At 46.2% G+C, this 25,847-nt stretch overlaps 1 protein-coding gene across 1 annotated transcript in view; it reads right to left on the bottom strand.

The window, feature by feature from the left end:
• LOC114040947 (zinc finger protein 850-like) overlaps positions 1-25,847 on the bottom strand; it is a 155,544-nt gene that overhangs the window by 29,075 nt on the left and 100,622 nt on the right. The window contains exon 7 of the mRNA XM_027859182.1: positions 13,270-13,750. Coding sequence (XP_027714983.1) covers positions 13,270-13,750 — 481 coding nt within the window. The remainder of the gene's footprint in view (positions 1-13,269; positions 13,751-25,847) is intronic.

Below are 25,847 nucleotides of genomic sequence, written 5' to 3'. Positions count from 1 at the left end.
ACACTCCCACTCCAAGCCCCAGCAGAGGGTGACGTCACCTGGCCCCGCCCTTTTGCTCTCCTTCCCCTCTCCCCAAGTCGTGAGCCCAGCCCAGGAAGCTAAGAGGTCGGTCGGGGGCCAGAAGGCCTGGGATGTTAAAGTCCACACCTACCGGGTAGAAAAGCGCTTCTCTGGGTCGTGAGAAAGAAGCCGCCACAGGTAGACCGCCACTCAGACAAGGCCCGTAAAATCGGAAGCCACCACCCGGCCTAGCCTCAGGGACGATAGTGCGCCTGCGTGTAGAACACGCTGGACTACAAATTCCAGAATCCTTCACAGCCTGATCTGTCGCGCATGTCTAGAGTGGAGCGCATGCGAGGGTGGGGCCGAGTAGCCTCTTAGCCAATCAGATCCAGCCTGCCTAGGATAGCTTTGCGTCTCCATGGCTACAGTAGGCCTGAGGCTTTGTCTAGGAATGCACGGATCCAGAGAGACCAAGGCTCCTGTCTGGACGGAGAGCCCTCAGAGGCTCTTAGAGATCTTCGAGACCAGGAAGGTGCTATCCCCATTTTACAGATGAGGAAATCGAGGCGGACAGAGGCGAAGTGACTTGCTAGGGTCGCCCAGCTAACGTGTCCGAGTCTGCATTTGAACTCAGGTCTTCCTGACTTTGCCACTCCAAGTAGTCCAACTTCTCTGAAAAGCATTAGAATGTGTGTGCGCCTGAAGCCAGTGGCCACACTGGGAGGTCCCCAAATGGACCCACTACCCGGAGCTGGCTAAACATCTTCTGTTCGGTGACGTCGTGGAGGCTGGGGAGATTTCCATGGACCAAAGCCGGGAGAACCGAACCGGGACGTCGCGTGGTTCCAGAGTGTGCAGAGGGGCGAGGATGGAGGGCTTTCTGGACGAGGCCAAGGAGGAAATTTCTTTTCCTTGAATGCAAATGTGCTACGAGGGTTTTGTTTCTTTTTTAGAGGCGGCGGGGTGGTGCAGTGGATAGAGCTCTGGGCCAGGAGTTCAGCCTCGGGCACTTGTTAGCCAAGTCACCTTGGGCAAGTCACTTCACTGATGTCTGCCTCAGTTTCTCCATCTGTAAAATAGGGATTGTTATAGCACCTCCATCAAAGGGTTGTTGTGAGAATCAAATGAGATGGTAATTGGGTTTTTTTATATTTTTTTTCCAATTGCATGTAAAAACCGTTTTTAACATTCAGTTTTTTAAATTTGAGTTTGAAATTCCCTCACCCCTCCCCACAAGGCAAACAATTGGACATAGGTTGTCTGTGTGTAGTCATGCCAAACATATTTCCATGTTAGTCATGTTGTGAAAGACCAGGACTTCCAGGGCCAAGATGGCAGCGAGGGAGGGACCCTTTGAAGCACAAACAACTAGAAAACTGCCTGAGAATTGGTCTGGAAGCGGGGAGACAGCTGAGCAGCCCGGCAGGGGGGCGAGGTTTAGGAGCAGCGGGGGCAGCAGCCACATCCACCCAATAGGCAAGCCAGTAGTCTGTGCCGTCCAGCAAGGCCCCACCCCCAGCACAAGCCACCAGTGAGGTCTAGTCCCTACTGCTGACCAGTAGTGAAGCTCCACCCTGAGGCTGACCAACAGTGAGACCCCTCACCTAGGGCCGTCCAGCAGAGAGACCCTGTTTCCATAGCAACCCAGCAGCTAGGCCTTACCCCTGAAGCAGGTGGGCAGCTAAACTCTACACCCAGGGGAGGTCTCATCCCCCAGTACAAGCCAGAAGGGAAGCCTACCCTCCAGAGAAAGCAGGCAGCTGAAAGCCAGCAGTAAGACCCAGAGCCCCAGCACAAAAAGCTTGGGACGATGCAGGACCAGAGCCCAGCTCTCACATAAAAACACCATGTCACAAAAAAGCCACCCCCCCCCAAAAAAGAGCGCCATGCTGGGTGGTCCTGTGCTGGAGTCTCCCAGGTGTGAGGGACTGTCTGATGTTGGCAGCTGCCAGGTCGGGTACTGTGGCAAGGGTAAGGTAAGATATGGGTATTTTGGAAGTCGAGGCAGGGACTGTGGTAGGCAGAGTCGTGTGTACTGGGACGGGCTGGATACGGAGAAGCCATGAGGCAATTGGGCAGTGCTCTGTGACATAAGCTGGGTACAAGGAAATAGTCAGTCGGAGCCTGAGCTCCTGAGGCAAGGGGCGGTGCCACGTGGGAGTGGGATGGCAGAGGACTGAGTTCCCTCTGCTTAGTCCCCTCCCTATATGCAACGTCATCCCCAGATGCCTCTTGTGACCTTCCTGACCTCCGGGTCCCTTTGTGCAGCACTGACCCAGTCCCCTCCTGAGTCTGACTTCCTAGGTCACGTACTCTTGTCTATGCGTCAATCCCAGATGCCTCCTTCCTGTATGCAATCCTAGCCTCCTACGTCACTCCCTCCCCCCTTGGTGTGCTAAACGCAGACAGCCCCTTCCGGTATCTGACCCTACAATCATTGGCTAGTAGCGGGCTGGGGAGGAGGGGCTAAGTAGGTACTTAGGAACAAGCGTGGTCAGATCACACACGTGCGCGCTCCCCTGGCTCCTGCCCTGTTGCTCTGGCCTTGCTGTTTGGGCTTGCTATGATGGTTTGCTGTGTTGGCCTCTGAATAAAGCTCTGGTGTTGGTGCCTCCCGATGGCTTGTCTGTGTGTGGTGATCCGGCTGAGGACCGAAGACCCAGGAGTGGGTAAGACTCTGGCAATGCACTTCTTTTAAGAGAAGTGGGTACTGGCGCATGACTGGCAGAGGGTCGGCGTGCGGCCCGTATACCCAGGTCCAAAATTCTTCTGAGAGACCTTGAGAGTGTCCTTGGATCACTTCTTCTGGCCTCCATGCCAGCGCTTGCCCTGTGTGGGTTTTCCATAAAATAGTCATTTAGCAATCGTAATAAGTGCCTGCTAATGTGCCAGGCGCTGTGCTAAGCACCCAGGATACAAAAAAGGCAAAAGACAGTCCCTGCCCTCAAGCAGCTTACAGTCGAATGGGGAAGACAGCATGATGCAAGCAAACCCATACAAATCAAACTGCCTGTAGGATGAACTGAAAATAATTAACAGAAGGAAAGCACTGGAATTGAAGGGGTTAGGGATGGTTTCCTGTAGAAGGGAAGATTTAAGGGGATACTTGATGGAACTTGAAAAAATAATGACAAAATTCATTTGGAAAAACAAATGCTGAAAAGAGGTAAGGCTGAAGGGTGAACAGCACTTCCAGACTTCAGATTTTATTTGAAAGTAACAACCATCACAACTCTCTGGTTCTGATTGAATGCCAGAGGCGGGTCAATGGAAAAGGCTGGAGAAGGGAGAGGCGGACAGTGGACGCCAACAAGCCAGCACTATGCTTGGCGCACCACAGATGTCTCCTTGGAGATCATTTGTTTGAAGGTGAAATGGCCAGGCCTTGGAGCGGTGTTGGATGTGGGGGGTGAGAGGCATGGAGGGATGCAGGATGGCCAGGAGGTTGGGAGCCTGAGGGACTGGTAATGGGGAAGGTAAGATGGGGAAGGTTTAGGGGAAGAGACAATGAGTTCAGTTTGGGACGTTTTGAGTTTAAGACATCTGCTGGACACCCAGTTCAACACATCTGAAAGGCAGCTGGAGTTGGGAGACTGGAGGTCGGTAGAGTTTAGGGCTGGACGAGTCGGTCGGAGAATCATCAGCACGGAGATGGTAATGAAATCCATGGGAGTGGATGAGATCAGGGTGTCATCTGGAGGAGGAACCAGCAAAGAAGTGGGGGATCTGTGCCTCAGCCAGCTGCTTTCCCAGATACCGGTCTGATCCTGTCACCCCCCCCTCCCCCCCCCCACACACTTAAATTCCAGCAGTGCCTCATGGCCTCCAGGAGCAAATATGGAATGCTCTGGCATTCAAAGCCCCTCGGAACCTAGGCCACCCCTAGCTTTGTCGTCTTCTTACGCCTTCCTTAACATGTACTCCTTCCTTAACGTGTACTCCGATCCACTGACTCAGGCCTTCTGGCTGCGCCCCGAACAAGACCCTGTCTTGTCCCTCGGGCCGAGCCCTCTCCCTCCTGTGCTCTGACCACCAACCTCCCTGGCTTCCTTAAGTCCCAACTCAAATCCCGCTTCCCCCCAAGGCCTCTTAAGTCCAGTGTCTTCACTCTCCTGATTATCTCCCATTTATCCTGGGTATAGCCTGCTTGGTATACATTTCTCTATGTGTTGTCTCCCTCATAAGAGGGTTAGCTCCTTGAGGGCAGGGACTGTCTTTGGCCTTTTAGGCTCTTAAATGTTTGCTGATTGATCATAGCAACAATTTTGTAAAGGTCTAAAACTTTGAGAGACAGGAATTCTGAGAAGCGTAATAACTAGCCACAACTCCAGAGGACTCATGATGGACCGTGCTGCCCAACTCCAGATCAGAGAGGGTAAGGGCTGTACCATTTCCTTCTCCATTTCATTTTACAGGGGAGGAAACTGAGGCACAAGTTTATGTGACTTGCCCAGGGTCATATAGCTAGGAAGTGTCTGAGGTCAGACTTGAATTCAGGTCCTTCTGACTCCAGGCCAGGCGCTCCATCCACTTGGCCGCCCAGCTGCCACTGTACTGACCAGAAGAGAGGCTTTAATCCGTCCACTTTCCTTGCCTCCCTCCCTGCATCCACAAAGGCAGGATCCCGGACCAGCTCTAGTCCCACTGTGGGTCTCCCTGCCCAGCCTTCCCCAGACATTGGCATCGGCTCTTCCTGGACCTTGGGTGTGAGACCTGGGGCAGAGTTGGTGCTGTGTTTGCCTATGATGTCGTCTCACTTCTAGTTGAATGCGTTAGTTTATTTGTGCAAAACATTCATATTAAGTGATCATGCTGGGCAGTTTTCTCTTCCTAGATCTTCTCTCCCTCCTCCTCCCTCTCCCTTCTTCTCCCTGCTCCCTCCCCTCCCCCTTTTCCTCCTCCTCTTCTCCCTCCTCTCTCCCTCTTCCCTCATCACTCCCTCCTCCCTCCCTCCTCCTCCCCCCCTTCCTCCTCTCCCCAGTGAAGTCATCTCTTATCTATTTGCACCTGCTACCCAAAGCAGTGGTGGCAAGGACTCCATATCCTTGTAAAGACTAGCTTAGGTGCTGCCTCCTCCAGGCAGCCTTTCCAGATTCCCTCCCCCTTGTCAGAATTCCACCTCCAATTCCCAATATCTCATCTGTTTGTTCCGAAGTAGGAGACAAACGTCCACACGTGTGGCCCCTGATCCCACACGTAGCACAGAGGCTAAATCCATGTTTCTTGACCAACCGACCCCTCAAACCTGGGGATGGGTGTGGCCCTCACCAGGAGTGGGTTGCTTTGCTGAATCCCCCCAAGGGCGGCAAGGCTACTTTCGGTGTGAAGGCAGGAGTACCCTTCGGCTTCCTCCTCCCAGGGCTCTCTCTGGGGAGACTGTGGACAGGACATGGGACATCTGTGGGGCTGTGAGAGTGGAGTGAGGGAGCCTGGGGGGGAGGGAGTGGGGCAGAGCCAGCCAGGCAGGGATTTAGGACCAGAAACAGAAAGGACTCAACGCCGGTGACTCCACATCAGGGATTACAGAACAGCTGCTTCTGAGGTCCTCACCTGGGCAGTACCTTCTCCGAGCCAGGGGCTTTGGAGCTTTAGCCTTTATCCCAGGCCAATCCACCCCCAGAGTCAGGCTGGTCTCCCCCAAGGGGATGTGATTTCCCCTAATTCAGAGCCAGTTTATACCCTCCGGGAAGGGAGGCCTCTCCTTTAGAAGGATGCATATGCTTTATCTCCTAGGGGACTTAGGACCTAACAACGGCAGGGACCCCTCCCTTCTCCTGCCTTCTCCCCTTTTCTGTTCCCATTGACCCGCAGGGCAGGAGTGGTGGCTGATGGGAATGCGCCCTGGCTAGAGAAAGTAGACTGGGTCAGATTTCCCCTCCACAGAGGGAAAGCTTGCTGAGTTTTAGAGCTACCCAAAGGGGGCACGGGCTGCCTTAGGGGGAGGTCCTCTCATGAGGCCTGGGTCACCCTCCTCTGGAGATGTTGCATGGGGCACTCTGGCTGGCAAAGGGCAGTCGCTTCCAGCTCTGAGTCTAGGCTTGCCTGGAGCAAAGGATCCTGTGGGCTGGAATCCTGCCTATAATTTTATTATCCCTATTATCCTTGGCATCTCTCAATAATAGTAAACATTTATTAAGCACCTTCTGTTTACCAGGCACTGTGCTAATTGCTGAGGATACCAAGAAAGGTAAAAGACAGATGCTCTCCTCAAGGGGCTCACGGTCTCATGGGTGAGACAATAAGTAGGCAACGGTGCATTGACTGGAGATAGGCCCCAGTGGCAAGACGTTGGGGTTAGGGAGGTGGAGTTGGCACTTTATGGGTCAGGGCCGAGGAGGAGGGAATGCCTTCTGTGAAGAGCCATAAGGGGTCCCAGGTCACTGAACTGCTGGGGGAGGGGGGACAGATTAGCAGGGGCATTGAGTGCCAATGAGAGGACTCTATGTTGGATCTGGAAGGTGATGGGGAGTCGATGGTGTGATGGCACCAGGACCCTGAGTTTTCCCGTACAATTCAATAGCCCAGATCACTGGTACCTCTGCCCAAGGCAGCTGGCCCATCCCAACCCACCTAGATACTCAATAATCCTTTAACTGCCCTTCCACTGGTGGTAGTCTGCCCCTAGCCACCCCAGGCTATTTACCACTCCTTAATCCTATCAGATCTTCCCACTGTCTTTTCTTGCCCCCATTAAATCAGATTCCCTAGGAATCTTGCCTGCTTCTATTGGCATTACAGTAAAAGGATGAATTCTTTCCAGGCAGACTCACCCTGTGCTCTGGCATTTCAGGGTTCCCGGCACCCAAACTCCTTGGGCAGCTGCTGGAGGGAAGAGTTTGTGAGGGAGACATTCATGGCAGACAGAATAATAGTCAAGCTATTGTAAAAGACCGTGCGTGGAACTTCGTGCCTCTTTGTCACAGATTTTTATTACAATCTGTAACCAAAGTCACCAAGACAAAATTCCAAGCACGATCAATCCATTTATTAGAGAGTCTGGTGGTCCCTAATCAATTAAGTCTAGTACCTCCCAGTCAGGGACCCTGAAGTTAAGGGGCCGAGGGGTTTTGTAGGCCATGGAGAGTCCCTGGGAGCTTAGTTCAGGAGCATGGAAACACCCAACCACTTCATCTGCAGGCCTTTCCCAGGTCATTAGTTATAGGTATTCATGAAGGGCGTCACCTGCAGGCCTTCTCAGCTGGGACTTTCCAAAGGTCATAAGACCCTGACAACGTCAGGGCTGTTCTAAGTCCATCAAACTCTATTCTTGGGCCAGCGGTTTGCTAGGGACCCAGGAAGTTTTGGCTTTGAAGCATAAGTCACTAGGTGGTAGTGCTTCACCTTATTTCAGGTACTACACTTGGAATGGGGGTAGGGGTCTGGAGCAGCAATTATATCCTTGGAATGGACCTGAGTGACACAGTGTGAATCTAGCTGATAATTAATATAATCCTCAGTACGTGGTGGGTTCACCAATCATAACTCTTATCCTAACAGCATTCACTAACATAACTCACCCAAACAATCTTATTCCGCTTAATTCACTAATACAATCACTGATATTCATCAAATCACAATGGACTGAATAAATGCTCATAAAATTGAGGAAGACCATTCAAACTATCTTCACAATTGTGACAGAGAAGCTGAGAGGGTCCAGGACAGATCAAGAGACAAAGGAATGTTGAAAGAAACATTTAGGTAAGTGAAGAGACAATTCCCTCTGTATCTTCCTTGGGAGTCACATGGCCTAACATGGCACCTCCAGTGACTCAATCCTCATCAGGCTGGGGAGACATGAGCTTCTGGGGCCCTTTCCACGGTGCTTTGTACTAGTCTGAGTTCACTGGTCTGGAGGTTTGGGCTACCTGGGCACTTCTGGCTTCCTGACCTTGTGCCCAGCCTGAGCCCAATCTCAGCATCCCCTCCTAGACAGGGGAATGGTGCACTAGGCAGTAGAAATCCAGTCCTCCTCACAGCTTGTGTGGGCATTCCACTGCTCCATCAGTGCCCCTCAGGCTCCCATTCCAATGCGTATTCTTCCAGCATCATTTCTCCAGTGACAATTATCTCCCCAGTATCTTCTCCCCCAGTGATATAGCCTAGATACTCACAATTAGATTATAGAAAAGGATATTGACTCAAAAAATACAGCAGGAACCAAAATGTAAAACCACCCTCATGTCACCCAAAAAAACCCCAACACTAACTGAATCTCACTCTCTCACTCCTTGGTTTCTGGGAGAACTGGGATAACCTTGAAGGTGGGGCTGCAATCCTTTTCAGCATTGAGGTTGCTTCCGGGTGTGGCACAGCTGATGGATGGAGGGATGGATAGATGGATGGATGGATGAGTGACTCCCTCCCTTGCAGGGCTGAGCCTTCCCTGGGCTTGTCTCCTGGCCCTTGGTGGCTCTTCTGACCTCCCAAGACCTCCCAAGGCCCAGGACCAAACAAAAGCAGGAGCCAGCAAGAGGAAGCAGCCCCATCTCTGACACAAGCTTTCTGGGGAGGTCGCACCCCCCAGCCCTCAGGAGTCAGAGATGTCCCCTCCATCCGTGGCTAGCCAGCATGTCAGGGAGGACGGTTGCCTCTGATGGAGCCTTGAGTTGGTAGCCTTAGTTCTAGCTCAGCAGGTGATTAAAAGCCTCCCTTAGACCTCTAATAAGAAAATAGAAATTGGGTCGTGGCATATGCCCCTACCTCTGCTGCCTTTGGACTTCTCTGGGATCTCCACCATGCCTTTCTTCCCCAGGAAACCCATTGGGAAATCTTATACTGCAAGACCAAGTGCTCTCTGCTTATGGGCAGGGCCATGGGCTCCAGGGCCTCTAAGGAAGGGGATCAGCACCAGCTTCTCCCCTCCTCCCCTCATGCCATCCTTCTCTCTCCATTTTTGTGTGATGTCTTCAACCATTAGGGAGTCCTTGAGGATAGAGACTGTCTTTGTTTTTATTAGTATTCCTATTCTCAGTGCTTAAGCAGACTGCCCACCATATAAGAGATGCTTAATAAATGTTTGACAGATTGACTGCTCTGAATTATTGGCTGGGTCTCTGCAGGGCATGATCAATTTATTAGGCTAGTAGTAACCAATAAACTGGGTCAGTGGCCTCTCTCAATGACCAAGGATACTGAGTGAAGGCTGACAAGGTCTTTTATAACAATTCCAGGAACAGGGACACTGACTTCTTGGCGTATTGAGATGAGCACGAGGACTCAGAAAGTCCAAGGCTCAAGCACAGACAATGGGATGCGCAGGATGTTTAGAAAGTCCCAAGCCAGGTCTCAGGTCTGCAGCTTTGCTCAAGGCTGCCCTTGAGCGGGTCAAGGCTGAGTCTGTGGTTTCTGGCAGCTACAGGCATCTCCAAATTCAGCCAGAGTTCATTCCCGGAGGATCACTGGCATATCAAGCAGCTCTGAGCCTCAGAAACCCTTCTAATTGTCTGGCCCTGCTGACCTGTAAAGAAGGGAAGTTCTAACGCATAGTATAGTCATTGCAGAGCCCATGTTTGCAAGCATGAGATATTTTTTTTTTTAAAGAAAACTCTAAACATATAGATTTTATTAATACCAAAAACTAAAATTCACATGATTACATCAATCAACATAGATAAAGCTTTGGATAAACTTCAATACCCTTTTCTGGTTTTTAAAACTATTATCATTTAAAAACATAAGCATAAAATGAGCATTTCTTAACATGGTAAATAATATTTATCGAAAACCCACAGCCAGCATCTTATGTAATGGTAAATATCATTCCAAAAAGAACAAGGTTCTTAAATGTTCTTTATTAACACTATTATTTTACATCATGCTAGAAATGCTGCCTATAGCAATATGAGGGGTGTAGGATGTTCAGGGAAGACTAATACCTCTGGTGTGAGGGCTGCTGAGCTCTTTTTAGGGATGCTTTCTTCCTTTGGACACATCTGATGCATCCAGCTCTCACCTTTGGCTCTAAGAAGCTGTGATATGAACAGTGGCCACACCCCAGTAAACCATGTGGGCAGACCAGCTAAACAGGGTTGAGGGTAACTTAGGGGTCTCAAACATGTCAGTGAGTTGGGAAGGGGCACTGTCTACCCCAAGCATGTGAAGGTTTCCCCCAGTGGAATAGGTGGACAAAAACAATTTGTTCTAACATCCATGAAGGCAGCTGAAGCAGGCACTGCAGGGCTCTTAGAGCTTGGTTAGATATCAAAGACACCAAGGTTATCCACTGCATCCTGAGCTATCTCCAGTGGTCTTGATTTTGTTTTGCCACTGGACTCTGATGACTGTCTTCATGTTCCACTTGAGTCTTGTATTTAAAAGTCGAATTTTCTATTCAGTTCTGATCTATTCATCAAGAATGTTTAAGAGTCCTCTATTTCACTGAATGACCATTTTTCCACCTGAAGGATTATACTTAGTTTTGCTAGGTAGGTGATTCTTGGTTGTAATCCTATCTCCTTTGCCCTCTGGAATATTATATTCCATGCCCTGTGTTCCCTTAATGTAGAAGCTGCTAAATCTTGTGTTATCCTGATTGTGTTTCCACAATACTTGAATTGTTTCTTTCTGGCTGCTTGTAATATTTTCTCCTCGACCTGGGAACTCTGGAATTTGGCTGCAATATTCCTAGAAGTTTTCCTTTGGGGATCTCTTCCAGGAGGTGGTGAGTGGATTCTTTCCATTTCTATTTTGCCCTCTGGTTCTAAAATATCAGGGCAGTTTTCCTTGATCATTTCTTGAAAGATGATGTCTTGGCTCTTTTTTTTGATCATGGCTTTCAGATAGTCCAATAATTTTTAAATTCTCTCTCCTGGATCTATTTTCCAGGTCAGTTGTTTTTCCAATGAGATATTTCACATTGTTTTCTAATTTTTCATTCTTTTGGATTTGTTTTACAATGTCTTAATTTCTCATAAAGTCACTAGCTTCCAATTGCTCTATTGTATATTTAAGGAAGTATTTTCTTCAGTAATCTTTTGGACTTCCTTTTCCATTTGGCTAATTTTGCATTTTAGGGAATTCTTGTCCTCATTGGCTTTTTGGACCTCTTTTGCCATTTGGGTTAGGCTATTTTTTAAGGTGTTATTTTCTTCAGTATTTTTTTGGGTCTCCTTTAGCAAGCTGTTGACTTGTTTTTCATGATTTTCTTGCATCACTCTAAGTTTTTCCTCTACTTCTCTTACTTGCTTCTCAAAATTCCTTTTGAGCTCTTCCAAGGCCTGGGACTGATTCATATTTTTCTTGGAGGCTTTGGATGTAGGAGCTTTCACTTTGCTGTCTTCTTCTGAGTGTATGTCTTGATCTTCTTTGTCACCAAGATTCTATGGTCTGACTTTTTTTGCACAGTTTTTTCATGATCTCAGCCAATTACTTGAGTTTTAAATTCTTTGTTAAGGTAAAAGTCTGTTTCCAATGTGGAGAATGTACTGTCCCAAGCTTCGGGGGTTTGTACAGCTGTTTTCAGAGATACTTCTAGGGACCTGAAAATTTTCAGTTCTTCCAAGGTGCTATGATAAGGGGCAAGGTGTTTCATCTCCACAGCCACAACAAGCTTCACCATGCCAGCACTCCTCCTCGTCCCAGGACCACCCCTCAGAACTGTAACCCAAATCCAAGCATGGGCAAAGCAAGAGATTCCTGCCTCAGCACTGACAAAGAGATCCCTGCAATCCCCCTCTGATCAGCCACTCGATTTCCCCTCAGTCTGTGGGCCTGAAGCTCAGGAAACAGCCGTGACCCTGGGCTGCGCTCGAGACTTGCAGCTGAGACCTAGCTCCTCTCTCACCGCAGTAACAGACTTTTCCCACTGACCTTCTAAGTTGTCTTTGGGGTTGGTGGGTTGAGAAGTCTGGAAATCGCCACAGCCGCTGGTGATTCAGCCCTCTGAGGCCTGCTCCAGGGTTGTTGCGATGTGCCTGCCCACTCTGAACTGCACTCCTCTCCCAGCCCAGCACGATGTACCTTTCTGATCAACCATCCAGACTGTCTTTTGCTGGAGATTTGTTTCACTCTGTCTTTTTTTGGGTTCTGCTGCTTTAGAATTTGTTTAGAGCTATTTTTTACAGGTATTTGGAGGGGTTTGGGGGAGAGCTCAAACAAGTCACTGCTTTCCCTCCGACATCTTGGCTCTGCCCCCCCATGAGATATTTATTAATAAGAAGGCATAAGGAACAAGAATTTCTTTTATAAATTTGTTGAATAATTGAAATGTAAAGATTAAGAGACTCCATTCAATACAGGAGGAAGGGACAATAATTTTTAAAATGTCAGAAGACAAATCAAATTTATTATTTAATAAACTGAATAAATTGTCTGTATCCTTTCATTAAATCCAAAGAATTACAGCAAGGGTCTAAGAACATAGAAATGTGATTCACTATGTTCCTGACAGGAAACATTTTTTTAAATGCCAAGAAACATAGGTAGGCTGCAAAGATAAAGCTAGGTTTTGCTTTTTTTCCTCAACACAATTTCTTTGGTGTTTAGTAAAGTTAGTATAAGGAATTTCTGACTTTTTTTTTATTTTTCTGTGTCTTCACTCTAGTATAAACCATCTGATATTGAGCAAAGTTTGAGTTGTTACAGAAGGTTCTCATGTTTACCACATCTTTATTTTTTTGTTTTGCTTTTGACTCTGAAGTCAGTTATATTTTATTTTCAGTTCCAAATTCTCTCCTTCCCCCTCTCTCTCTTTCCCCTAAATCCATTAAGAAGGCAAGAAAAACAAAACCCATTATAAACATGTCTAGTCATGGAAAACATTTAGAAAACTGTCTAAGTTTCCTTTGTATCCCTGCTACCTCCCAAGGGCTATGCCATAAAGCACTGAATATTAAAAAAACAAAAAAGAAGAAGAGAAAAGTCAAGACCAATCAATACATAGGAAAGAATCTGAAAACATAAGCAACCTTGCCCACATTTGGGCCTCCTCCTCTGCCAAGGATGGGCCTCTTCCTTCACCTCCTTTGGGGGCCATATTGTTTTTTTTTTTAAATTTGGCACCTTTCTCTTCTAATTGTTTTGTAATCATTCTTTCCATTGACTTTGGTGGAGACCAATGTTTGAGCTCTGAGTGAAGTCTTCCCCATATTTATCTTTATGCATTCTGTTTTGCTGTTATGAAACCTCTAATGAGCAGTAAGGGCTGAGTTGTGATTGAAGGCTTGTCCACATTAATTACCTTCAGAAAATTTGTCACTGTGAACACTCTGATGTGCAGGCATCTTTGAGCTTTGTCTGAAGGCTTGTCTACCTTCATGACATGTCTAAGGCTTCTCTCCACTGTGAATCCTCTGGTGTTTTACAAGGCTTGAGCTCTGATTAAAGGCTCTTCCACATTCATTACATATATAAGGTTTCTCTCCAGTGTGAATCCTCTGGTGTTTGAGAAGATCTGAACTGTAAATGAATGCTTTCCCACATTCATTACATATGTAAGGTATACCTCCAGTATGAATCATTTGATGATAAATAAGGCATGTGGACTTACAGAAGACTTTCTCACATATATCACATTGAAATGGCATCTCTCCAGTATGAATGCTTTGATGTAAGGTCAAATGTGACCTCTGGCTGAAGGCTTTTCCATATTCCTTACATTCAAAGGGTTTCTCTCCAGTATGAATCCTCAGGTGTGCTCTGAGGCTTGATTTGTGATTGAAGGATTTCCCACAGTCATTGCATGGGAAAGGTTTCTCTCCAGTGTGAACTCTCTGGTGTATAGTGAGATGTGAGGGGTAACTAAAGTCTTTCCCACATTCAGTGCATTTCAGAGGCTTTTTTGCAGTAGGGATCATTTGAAGATTAGTCATTTCCCTCAAATATCTCTGCTGGTTTTCGTCCTGCATCTGACTCTGGCTCTCATGTTCTCTGGCATCTCCCAAATTAGAGTAGCAAAGATCCTCCATTCCCACTTCTTCTATGACCATCCCCTCCAGGGATGAATCTTCTCTTGGCCCTTTGGACTCCATGATCCTTAAGTGCAAGTCTGAAAGAGAAATAAAAGTATAAGTGTCCCCATTTTCCTGAAGTGGGAGAAAGGAAAGTGGTATCCTGAGCATGAGGAAAGGAAATGGAAAATGGTGCCCTGAGAGAGGAGGCACATGGCAGTGAGCCCTGTCCTAAATGGCCTTGCACTATGGGGTGATTTTGGGCAGGGGACAAAGGAGGGGAACAATCACCTAAAGAGGGTGGAGGGAGACTGATTCCTGGGCAAGGTGATCAGAGACGGGGAGGAGGAATCATGCAGGAAGACAGCAATGTGTGGTGTTTAGAAAAAGGGTCTAATAAGATTGGGACCTTGTGTGCAATCACATGTGCAACCACAGGACCAGGCTCTGCAGGGCCACTTCCAGCAGGAATCTCCTGCCAAGGAATTCATCTCCCAGAGCAGGGAAGCAACCTCTCTGCATCTTGGGGTCTACACCACTGAGAGATAAAGTACCTTGCCCAAGATCCCATAGCCAGAACGGGTGAGAAGATGGACTTGACCCCAAATTTCCCTGGCTCCAGAGCCAGCTCTCTCTGTCCTATTCCACATGACTCTCTTGGTCTGCATGTAGGGCTGGACCTCTCCTGCCTACTCTACCCACTTCAGTGTAACTGAGAGTACATAGGGCCTGTACCATCTCCTTGAATCAATCAAAGTCATTGGGTCACTCACAGAAATGAAGGAAATGAAGCTGAGAGAGACACAGAGACAGAGAATGAGGAAGAGAGAGTGAGAGGGTCTGGACTGGAGAAAACCAAGCTGTGGCACTGAAAGGAGGTAGCAAAGACAGTCATTGACTCTACAGGTATCTCAGAGCACATGACCCAGGAGGAGGAAACTCCCAAGAAAACCTCAAGCCCTTTCTTCAACTTCCCCTCCCAATGCCTGCCTATCCATAGATACTGTTGTGGCAAGAACATTTCTGGGTCAGGCTTCTTGACTTCACTGTGCTAAGAAAAACTCTCCCTCAGACTCTATCTTAAACTTCTGAGACTATTCTTGAAGCGTGTGGGTCACACGTCCTGGGGAAGTTTGCAAAAATCCAGCTGGAGACAGAAAACTAGGGCTCCCGTTTTGACCAGCTAGTCCCCTGACCTTCTGTGATGCAGACATCCTCATCTTCCCTCCTTCTGTCTGCTTCCTGGTGTGGAAATCCTTGCCTTCCCCTTCACTCTCTACAAGATTGCCTTGTGCCCACCCTGCTTAGGAATGCCTATTCCATGTAAGGTTGCTGAAAACCATGCTCAGGGCTCCCTGACTGACTGGAAGTGTTCAGTGCAGCCTGTGCTCTGAGCCTAATAAAATAAACAGCAGCGTTTCTCTCCTGTCTCAGCAGCACTGATTGGTGATTGGCAGAGGTACACACTCAGTGGACTCCTGGGAAGTTTAGTCACACTATCTCTGTGATAACCTGCTGTTGTGTTTCCAGTGGACTGGATGTTGTCCCACGTCAAGGCCAGGGGTTAACTAGAAAGCTATGAAAGTGAATTAAGGCAGAGAGCCCAATCTCTGTCTAAATGTCATACACACCCCTCCATCCATCCAAGTTCACAGAGTCTCTGAAATTTATCCATAGACTCTGGGGCTGGGGGAGGGAGAGGACAATGGATTCCCTGCCTTCACTTTGCACAAAGTTCTTTTGGAAATTCTATCCGCAAGGACTAAGTATCAGCTGAGGGCAGGGCCCTGGGCAGGAAAGAGCAGATAAAGGTAATGATGAGAAGGGAAGGATCCCAGAAAGGTAGTGAGTGTAGTGAAAGTGAAGATGTAATTTCTACCCTACTCATGAAAGTTCGTGGAGACTCTGACAATTAACCACCCTGGAGGAAGGGGCATAATGTGAATGGGGGAGGATGGCAGACCCCAGATTGAGAGCCCTGCATTGGAAGAGCCTTTCATCTGCCACTCACCTTCTGTTGCTAGGAAATCATCACATGAGCAGCTGACACGTTTGTGGGGCTTTCTGTAAGTCCATAGAGGCGCAGAGGCTGAGCGTGGAGTCAGGAAGTCCAGAGTTCCAAACCTGCCTGAGACACTTCCTAGCTCTGTGGTCCTGGGCCAGTCGTTTGTCTCTGTATGACTCAGTTTCCTCAGTTATCAAATGGGCCTCCCAGGGTTGTTGTGGCTCCAGAGAGATAATCTTTGGAAAGTGCCTGGCATCCTGTAGGTGCTTAATAAGTGCTGGTTTGCTTCTTTGTTTTACCATTTTCCCAGACCCCATATCCTAGGTTCCTCAAACCAGCCCTGGGAATTGGGTACCAGGGGCCTCACTCCCATTTTACAGATGATTACAGTAAGGCTCAGGGTCCCACCAAGAGTTCAGGTTCCTGAAGCATTGTCCTAAGGGAACCCTTCCATTGCCCCTGCATCCTCTGTCTAGGCTTCCACTCCTCCCTGGAGAAGGTTTTTGCTCTTTCCCCCTGGCCTCAGCCTTGTAAGGTAGCTCTGGAAGTGCCACACACACAAGCATTAGGCACCAGCTGTGAGAGGCACAGAGCTGGCAAATAGGACAATAAGCAGACTCACCATCACTCCAGAGCTGCTGGGATTCTGCCTTGGCCTTCTTGGGCTGCTGTGGCTCAGCTCCCCTCCCTGGCCTTCTGCTTTCTGAGCCTCAGAAGCTCTGGCCCAAAGACTCCTCCAGTCAGGACCAGCCCAGCTCCTCCCCCAGCCATCTGGGTTCTCAGCACCTGCAGAAAAGAACTTCTTGATCCCAACCATGAATCCCCAGGAGGGAGGGGTCACAGTATTAACCAATCCATCCATATTTAGGAAGCACCTAGTATGTACTTTGAAAAATGAATCATTATCTTGGAGACTCAGAGCTTCCTCTAACCCTCACCCAGCCCCAGCCTCCTTCAGTCAAAGTTCCTCAGAAGCACATTACTGATAAGGAGATTGCAATGAATCTTATCCTGGTCAAACCCCACCCCAAGCCTGAATTGATTTCATCTGCTCAGGCCTGGGTGGAGACAAATTCTTCTGTCTAGATAGCCCAAGGCTGAGAGTGGTGTGCTATGGTTGGGGGTGGTCTGATAGGAATCCTTAGTTTGAACTGGTTTATGAAGATATTTGGTACCCAGGGGACTAGTTATACCAACTCCCTACCTCATCATCAGCATCCTGGATACCTCATGATGTGCATCCTAGTCTGAAGACATATGGACACTCCCTATGATGCGGTCTAGAGATTAGGGGTCCTGGAATCCCAAAATTATGACACGCGGGTCATGCCCAAAAGAATTCGACCCAAGCCTACTTGCAGCCAAAAACAAGGTTTATTAGAACGTTGTCATATTGGACAGACTCTGAAGGAGTCTAAACATGGGTAAGCAGTGGCTAGATTATAAGAATCTAAGCAGTGGCTAGATTTTAGGAATCTAAGCATCTCAATAGAGACAAGATGGACCTTATATACAGAAAGACTGTGGGAGGGATCTAGGAGTGGTCAAGTAGTCTATGAAGTAATAGGATTCCAGGGACCTGGACCACAGGGCCAAGCGAGAATGGAGCCTAGCTAGGATTAAGGGTGGGAAATGGCCAGGGGCCATAGGGAGCTAAGACAGTGGAGGAGAGATTGGGTGTAGCCACAACGAAAGGCCAGTTGATGGGATTACAGCCTTAGGTGAACACCAGAGATTTGGCCATGTGGGAAAGTCCAGGGTTTTTCCTTTCTGGAGCCCAGATCCCAACCCCATCACCTACACCTATCTTGTCAAACAAGACATTGATTGGTGGCAGAGTGGGCAATCCTCAGGGGACCCTGATCGCTAGTTAACTTAGTGATGGAGCAGAACTAAAAACCACAATGTTTTGTTTTTGTTTTTTTGCTTGTGACTAACTGGTGGAGAGAGTGCTGATGTATGCCTGCATGCAGGTCAGAACTGTGAGAAGAGTCTTTGTAGACGGAAGAATGTCACGCATTGTTGGAGACATGGAGGGGAAGCTGGGTCCTCAGGATGTCCTTGATTTCCATTGTCGGGACATCACTGGCATGGGCTTCTCCCTTCAAATGGAGCTTCTGGGAGCAGCCAGCCAATCAGAGGAAGAGGCAACTAGGGCACAGAGTCCTTCCAGCTTGAGGAGTCCAGCGGTGCATCAACCTCCAGGGTGAAGAGGTTCTTGTAGCATGCACAGTAGAGGAAATACAGGGGCCAGGAGCACAGCCTGGAGTGGGCTGGACTCATGGCCACCGACATGGTGCTGCCGATGGCCCTGAGGCCTCTGGCCAGCATGGAGGAAGACAGTTGGGATCACCATGGCAAGAGAAGGCTTTTCTTCAGACACAACCCAGTCAGCCCTTGTGCTGACTCTGGTAGGTGCGCTGCCCTCTTCCTTCTTTTTGTACTAGGCATCCCAGCAATATGGAGTACCAGGATTGTTAATCTGGGCTCTATGAATTTGGTTTTTGGAGCTGTTTAAAAAACTGTTTCAACACTATTGTTTTCCTTTCTACTACCATGATTTTACTTAATGCATTAAAAATATTTTCCCTGCAAATGAAACATCTCTGAGGTACCACACACTATTGCTGGAAAATTTCAGTCAAGCTTCCCATCACTCCCTTCTCTCCGCTCATGTCCTCTGAAGACCCCTGTAAACCCCCTGGCTGGTACATGCATGACCTTTGCTCTGTCTGCCCTTCCCCCCCAATATAGTTCCAGTTAAGGAGTTGTAAAGTACTCTCAACTCTGCCATTTTGTCTGGATGGAAGGCTGGTGTGGGGAGGGGGAAGGGAACAAGCAAGTATGAAGCACTTACTGTGTACCAGGCACTGGGCTAAGCTCTTCACAGATATGATCTCATTTGATCCTCACAACAATACTGGGAGGAGGGTGCTATTATTACCTCCATTTTACAGTTGAGGAAACTGAGGGAGACAAAGGGGAAGTGATGTGCCTGGGGTCACCCAGCTCTTCAAGATTAGAGTCTTCCAGTTTTCTCTGAGTTCCTTCCAGCCCTGCAGTTGCCCAGGGTACTTCTCACTTCCAGCTTTGGCACAGAGAGAAGATGGAAGAGGCCAACTCCACCTCAGGTTGCTGAATGAAATGACTGGGAAGACTTGAGAGGAGCTGGCAGTCTCCATTGTGTTTCTGGGCCCGGCTTGTTACTCTAGAGACTCTGGGCAGTTTCTGCTTGGATGAGATCCAGGACCCTCTCTCTGGGCTGAGTTGAGTTGCGTAGCTCCCAATGGGAGAGCTCCTGCACTCTGTTGGTTGGTTGCTGTCCTTCATGCTTTAAGAGGACCAAACTTACTTTACTATGGTAGAGCCAAGTTATGGTGTGCCCAATTGTTGTTGATCTGACCAAGATAAGCGTGGAATGCTCTACCACGGGTCGGGCATAAATAGTTCATGGAAACATTTGGGGTGGATTCTTTATATTTCAACATCTCACCTTCCTTTAGAGCTACTTCAATTCTGCTTTGCTCATACAGCACAGCATCCTCTTTGATTGGGGTATGTCATGCTAGACAGTTCTGTGCCAGCATCAACCATGTCACACAATCAATTCCAAAATTCTTCAGAGAGACCTTGGGAGTGTCCTTGTATCACTTCTTCTGACCTCCATGGGAGTACTTGTCCTGTGTGAGTTCTCCATAAATGGCCTTTTAGGCAAGCATACATTTGGCATTTGAACAACATGGCCAGGCCATTGGGGTTGCACTCTCTGAAGCAGAGCTTGAGTGCTTGGCAGTTGAGTTTGAGAAAGGACCTCAGTGTCTGGTATCTTATCCTGCCCGGTGATCTTCAGAATCTTCCTAAGACAATTCAAATGGAAGCGATTCAGTTTCCTGGCGTGGTGCTGGTATTACTCTCCAGGTTTCACAGGCAATATACATATGTACATAAACAAATTCTCCCTTGGAAAAGAGTAAGGGGAGAAGAGCCTGGAGATGTTTCCTCTTCCTCCCTTCGAATCACACCATGACCCCTCATGCTCCATGTTGAAGACAGCCCCCACAGCCCATGGGAGGGCCTTGTCACATTAGTAACAGACTAAACATTTCAGGGATAAAAGGATAAAAGACTTTCAGATTTGACCTGGGACATCATAATCCATAGCAATGGTTTCATTCCAATAACATCAATGATGTTATATGTCCCCACATAAATCACCTGTAGTGAGTGTTTGACATTCTCCAATTGGTCTCTGCCATGTCTGAGGTGATTGATTTCTCTGTTATTTTCTATATTAAGCCTAAAAAGGCTGCTTCAACTCAAAACATGAGGAGACAAATGTGATATCATAACCACGCACATACAGACACAAAGTCATACACATATACACATTCATTGTTTTATTTTATTTTTATTTTTTGTATTTTTAAAATTTTTTATCAAGATATTTTATTTTTAGTTTTGAACATTCACTTCCACAAGATTTTGAGTTCCAAATTTTCTCCCCATCTCATCCCTCTCCCTACCCCAAGTTGGTGTGCATTCTGAATACCTCTTCTCCTAATCTGCCCTCCCTCTATCTATCCCCCATCCTTTTCTTATCCCCTTCCCCTTCAATTTTCCTGTAGGGCAGGATAGCTTTCTATACCCCATTGCCTGTATATCTTATTTCTCAGTTGCATTTGGAAACAATTTCTTAACATCTGTTTTTAAAATGTTGGGTTCCAAATTTTCTCCCTTCCTCCCTCCCTACCCACCCTTATTGAGAAGGCAAAGGAGTAGATACAGGTGATATATGTGTAGTCATGCAAAACACTTCCATAGTAGTCATATTGTGAAAAACAAAGTATATATCCTTTAATCCTATCCCACCACACCCCCATTTATTCTATTCTCTCTTTTGACCCTGTGCCTCCTACTTAGAAGTGTTTCCTTCTGATTACCCCCTCCCCCAGTCTACCCTCCACTCTATCATCACCCTGCTCTCTTGTCCTCTTCCCCCACTATTTTCCTATAGGGTAAGATAGATTTCCATACCAAATTGAGTGGGTATGTTATTCCCTCCTTAAGTCAAATCCCATGAAAATAAGATTCACTCATTCCCTCTCACCTTCCCCCATGTTCCCTCCACTATAAAAGCCTTTTCTTGTCTATTTTATGTGAGATAATTTACCCCATTCTTCCTCTCCCTTTCCCCTTCTCCCAGTATGATCCTCTCTTACCCCTTAATTTTACTCTCCAGTTATCACCCCTTCATCTTCAACTGACCCTGTGCATTCTATCTATCTATTTATCTATATATACATACATGTATTTTTTTTCCATCCAACTACCCTAATACTGACAAAGGTCTCATGATCTACAAATATCATCTTTCCAGGAAGGAATGTAAACAGTTCAACCTTGATAAGTCCCTTATGATTTCTCTTTCCTGTTTACCTTTTCATATTTCTCTTGAGTCTTGTATTTGAAAGTCTAATTTTCTATTCAGCTCTGGTCTTTTCATCAAGAATGCTTGAAAGTCCTCTATTTCACTGAATGTCTATTTTTGCCCTGAAGGACTACACTCAGTTTTGCTGGGTAGGTGATTCTTGGTTGTAATCCTATCTCCTTTGACCTCTGGAATATTATATTCCAAGCCCTCTGGTCCCTTAATGTAGAAGCTGCTAAATCTTGTGTTATCCTGATTGTGTTTCCACAATACTTGAATTGTTTCTTTCTGGCTGCTTACAATATTTTCTCCTTGACCTGGGAACTCTGGGATTTGGCTACAATATTCCCAGGAGGTTTTTTGGGGGGGATCTCTTTCAGGAGGTGATGAGTTGGTTCTTTCATTTTCTATTTTGCCCTCTGATTCTAAAATATCAAGGCAGTTTTCCTCGATAATTTCTTAAAAGATGATGTCTAGGCTCTTTTATTTGATCATAGCTTTCATGAAGTCCAATAGTTTTTAAATTCTCTCTCCTGGATCTATTTTCTAGGTCAGTTGTTTTTCAAATGAGATATTTCATATTATCTTCTATTTTTCTCATTGTTTTGGTTTTATTTTACAATGTCTTGATTTCTCATAAAGTCACTAGATTCCAATTGTTCCATTCCAATTTTTAAGGAAGTAATTTCTTCACTGAGCTTTTGGATTTCTTTTTCCATTTGATCAATTCTGCTTTTTAAGTCGTTCTTCTCCTCATTAGCTTTTTGGGCCTCTTTTGCCATTTGGGCTAGGCTATTTTTTAAGGTGTTATTTTCTTCAGTATTTTTTTGGGTCTTCTCCTTCAGCAAGCTGTTGACTTGTTTTTCATGATTTTCTTGCATCATTCTCATTTCTCTTCCCAGTTTTTCCTCTATTTCTCATACTTGTTTCTCAAAATCCTTTTTGAGCTCTTCCATGGCCTCGATCCAATTCATATTTTTCTTGGAGGCTTTGGATATAGGAACTTTGGCTTTGTTTTCTTCTGAGTGTATGTTTTGATCTTCTTTGTCACCAAGATTCTATGGCCTAACTTTTTTTTGCAGTTTTTTCATGATCTCAGCCAATTACTTGAGTTATAAACTCTTTGTGAAGGTAGGGGTCTGCTTTCAGTGTAGCGAATGTACTGTCCCAAGCTTTAGGGGTTTTGTGTAGCTGTTTTCAGAGATATTTCAAGGGACCTGTAAATTTTCAGTTCTTCCAAGGTGGTACAGTCAAGGAAGAGGTGTTTACTCCCTTTCTGGCCTGTGCTCTGGTCTCTGAGTTACCACAAGCACTCTTTTCTGCCTTGGACCTGTGAGGAGGATACCTTCTCCACTGCCACAAGTTCCACCATGGCAGCAGTGCTCCTCACCCAAGGAGTGCCTCCCTGAACTGTGACCCAGATCCAAGTATGGGAAAAGCAAGAGAATCCTGCTGCAGCACCAGCAAAGAGATCCCTGCAATTCCCCTCTGATCAGCCACTTGATTCCTCCTCAGTCTGTGGCCTGGAAGCTCAGGAAGTAGCCACCATCCCAGGGCCCTTGGGGACTGGGGCTGGGACCAAGTTTCTTTCTCACCTAAGTCACAGATTTTCCTACTGCCCTTCAAAGTTCTCTTTGGACTTCATGGGTTGAGAAATCTGGAAACCACCACAGCTGTCCCTGATTCATTGCTCTGAGGCCTGTTCTAGTTTCAATGAGGACTGTTTTGCCTACATATCCATGCAGAACTGTGTTCCTCTCCTAGCCCGAAGCAATAGACCTTTCTGATCAGTTATCCATGTTGTCTTGTGCTGGAAATTTGTTTTGTTCTGTCTTTTTGTGGGTTCTGCTGCTTTAGAATTTCTTTAGAGTGAGTTTTCCAGGTATTTGGAGGGGTTTGGGGGAGAGGTCAAGCAAGTCACTGCTTTTACTCCACCATCTTGGCTCCCCATTCATTGTTTTAGATAGATGGATTGTTAAATAGATATATGGGTCTTAAGAGTCAGGAGGCAGAAACTATACTGAGTTAATGAGAACTTGTCAATTATTTTAGTAGACAGAGTGCATAGATATATCAGTTGAATACATGCATGCAGGTAGCCTACAAGAGACACTACCAAATTCCTCTAAATCACCCCAGTTTTCATGCCCTCAATTCAACAACTCTGGCTGCTTCTTTCGCAAAGTTGTTTCCTGGTTGACATATGGATTTAAGTCCTTTTCCTTATCCTGAAGACATTCTCTTTTTGAGAACATCTAGAAGTCTTTAGTTACAGGGACAAGTTTATTAGCAACTCTTGCCTCCTTTTTCTGTTCTACAACTTTCTTTCTCAACAGTTTTTTTTTTTGTTTGAGAGAATGCTTTAGACTTTCTAGCAGGAAAGTTTTTTTACTGGTGGTAAAGACAAGCCTTGCCTTGTGTGAGATGGGAGTAACTTTCAGGGTAGTTCAGGTACTCTACCCAAGGGTACAAGACCTTGTCAGGGGCTCATGGATCTAAAGGACACGATAGGAGGAGAATTTCCCATCATTGAAGTACAGAAAGTATCAAGCCAATGATGAAAGACAACTGTGATGGCAAAAATTGTCAGTGATACTGCCTAGGGATTTGAGTATGATTTTTACAAAAATCTTGAAGCATGTCCCCCTGCCTATCTGCGTGGTTGTGGAGCCCATCACCCAGGGCAAGGAAACTGAAGCCCCACCCCATGTTCTGAACTTGCCCATCTAAACAATGGTGGACTTATGCTAAGAAATAGAGTAAAAAATGGTCAGGATACACAATCAAGGAAGGCCAAGAAGTGAGGAAGGGGTTTAGCAACTTGGCTAGTAAGTTTTCACCGTGTCACACATCAGAGTGACAAGATGGACCCCAGGTCACAAAATGGTGCCTAAGAATCATCAAAGGATCATACAGCCATGCACATATCCACTACAATGCACCCACCTGATCTTTTGGCCACATCAGTTTAGAACCACCTTGCTGCTCATATAAATGGAATGTTGACACTTGGGCCCTGCTCCCCAGGACCTTCAATTGGTCACATCCTAGGATACACATAACAATAAACACAAATGTGGCCCAAAGCCAGTGCCCACCTTCCTTCTTTAATACTTCCGAAGTGACATTAAATCTTGATTCCTCCATGTCTATGTTCACTGAGCTTCTAAGTTCTTCTGTTTCCTCTAGACTTCTGGTGGTTTCCTTAACTAGTCTGATTTTTACTTGAAAGCCAGTGACAGTTTTACTTCTTATTGCATAAGACAGTGAAGCAGTTGACTGTATGCTGGAGCTACTTTTGAATAGTAACAATTCTTTGACAAAAATAGACGCACTTAGAAGTGGAGACCTTGATTTCAAGATGCATTTTTCTGGTGGACATTATTCCCATTACCTTTGCCAGGAATAAGGCCAAGGAGGACCTAGATTTAAACTTCCAGTTCTTTGTTGAGTCAGGACCCTAGGAACCTTTCCAAAAGGGCTAGGGCTCTGTAAGAGTCAATAAATAATAAACATAACTCTATACTCAGACAAAAATGAACAGGGCAAATATACAGGTAGCAGGTACCTTTTAAGTTTTCTTGGATTTAGCAGTCTACTTCCAGAATGTGTCCGCTTCTGAAAAAGTTTTCTGAAAAAGGCACTATGCTAAGAGGTAGGAGACAAGGTTAGTAATGAAAACCATGCCTACCCTCAAGATGCTAACGTTCTCATGGGAGAAATCAAATAAAAGAGTAATCAATATGGGACAATTTAGGAGTTGGAGAGTGGTACCAACAAAGGAAATTCAAAGGGCTTCCTTTAATGAGTGGCAATTGACTTGGGCCTTGAAAGAAGCCAGGGATTCTAAGAGGGAAGAGTTTGTTCTAGGTAGTGGGGATAGATGTACAAAGGCTATGAAAGGAGATGGAATGCCATATTCAAAAGAGTAGCCAGGAATCCAAACTGACTTGATCATACTGAGGGAAAGGAATTAATGAGAAAATATTCAGGATAGGCTTGAGATAGAAGGTAAAGAGTTTTAAGTGCCAAACTGAGGAGGTTGCATTTTATCCCAGGTGCAACCTGTATTTTCTTGGGGTTAATTGTTAGGCCAAAATTAGCACGAGCAGCAGAGAATCGACCCACACTTTGTTGCATCTCACCTTCAGAGGCTGCATCGAGTGATCAATCACCTGCCACAGTAAATGAGCCAGGGTCAGGTAAGCAGACAATTTTTAGGGTACCTTTTTTTATAGGTAGTGAGGTGATAAAACTATGTCTTTATGCAGACAATATGATATTCTTGAAAAACCCAGAAGACAACTAAAAAGTTAGTTGAAAGAATTAATTTTAGCAAAATACTTGGGTGTAAAGTAAGTCCATCTAAATCATCAGCATTCCTATACAGCACAAATAATACTCTGTAAGAAGAGATAGTAAAAAAATACCCAATTTGAAATAACTCTAGACAGTACATAACATACCTAGGAATACACATGCCAAAACAAACCCAAGAACTATGTAAATAAAGTTATAAAAT

Source organism: Vombatus ursinus, unplaced genomic scaffold, assembly GCF_900497805.2.
Source record: "Vombatus ursinus unplaced genomic scaffold, bare-nosed wombat genome assembly UNPS02014159.1, whole genome shotgun sequence".
Classification (NCBI taxonomy): Eukaryota; Metazoa; Chordata; class Mammalia; order Diprotodontia; family Vombatidae; genus Vombatus; species Vombatus ursinus.
The sequence above is the reverse complement of the archived record's forward strand: the minus strand, read 5'-3'. Positions and strand labels throughout refer to the sequence as shown.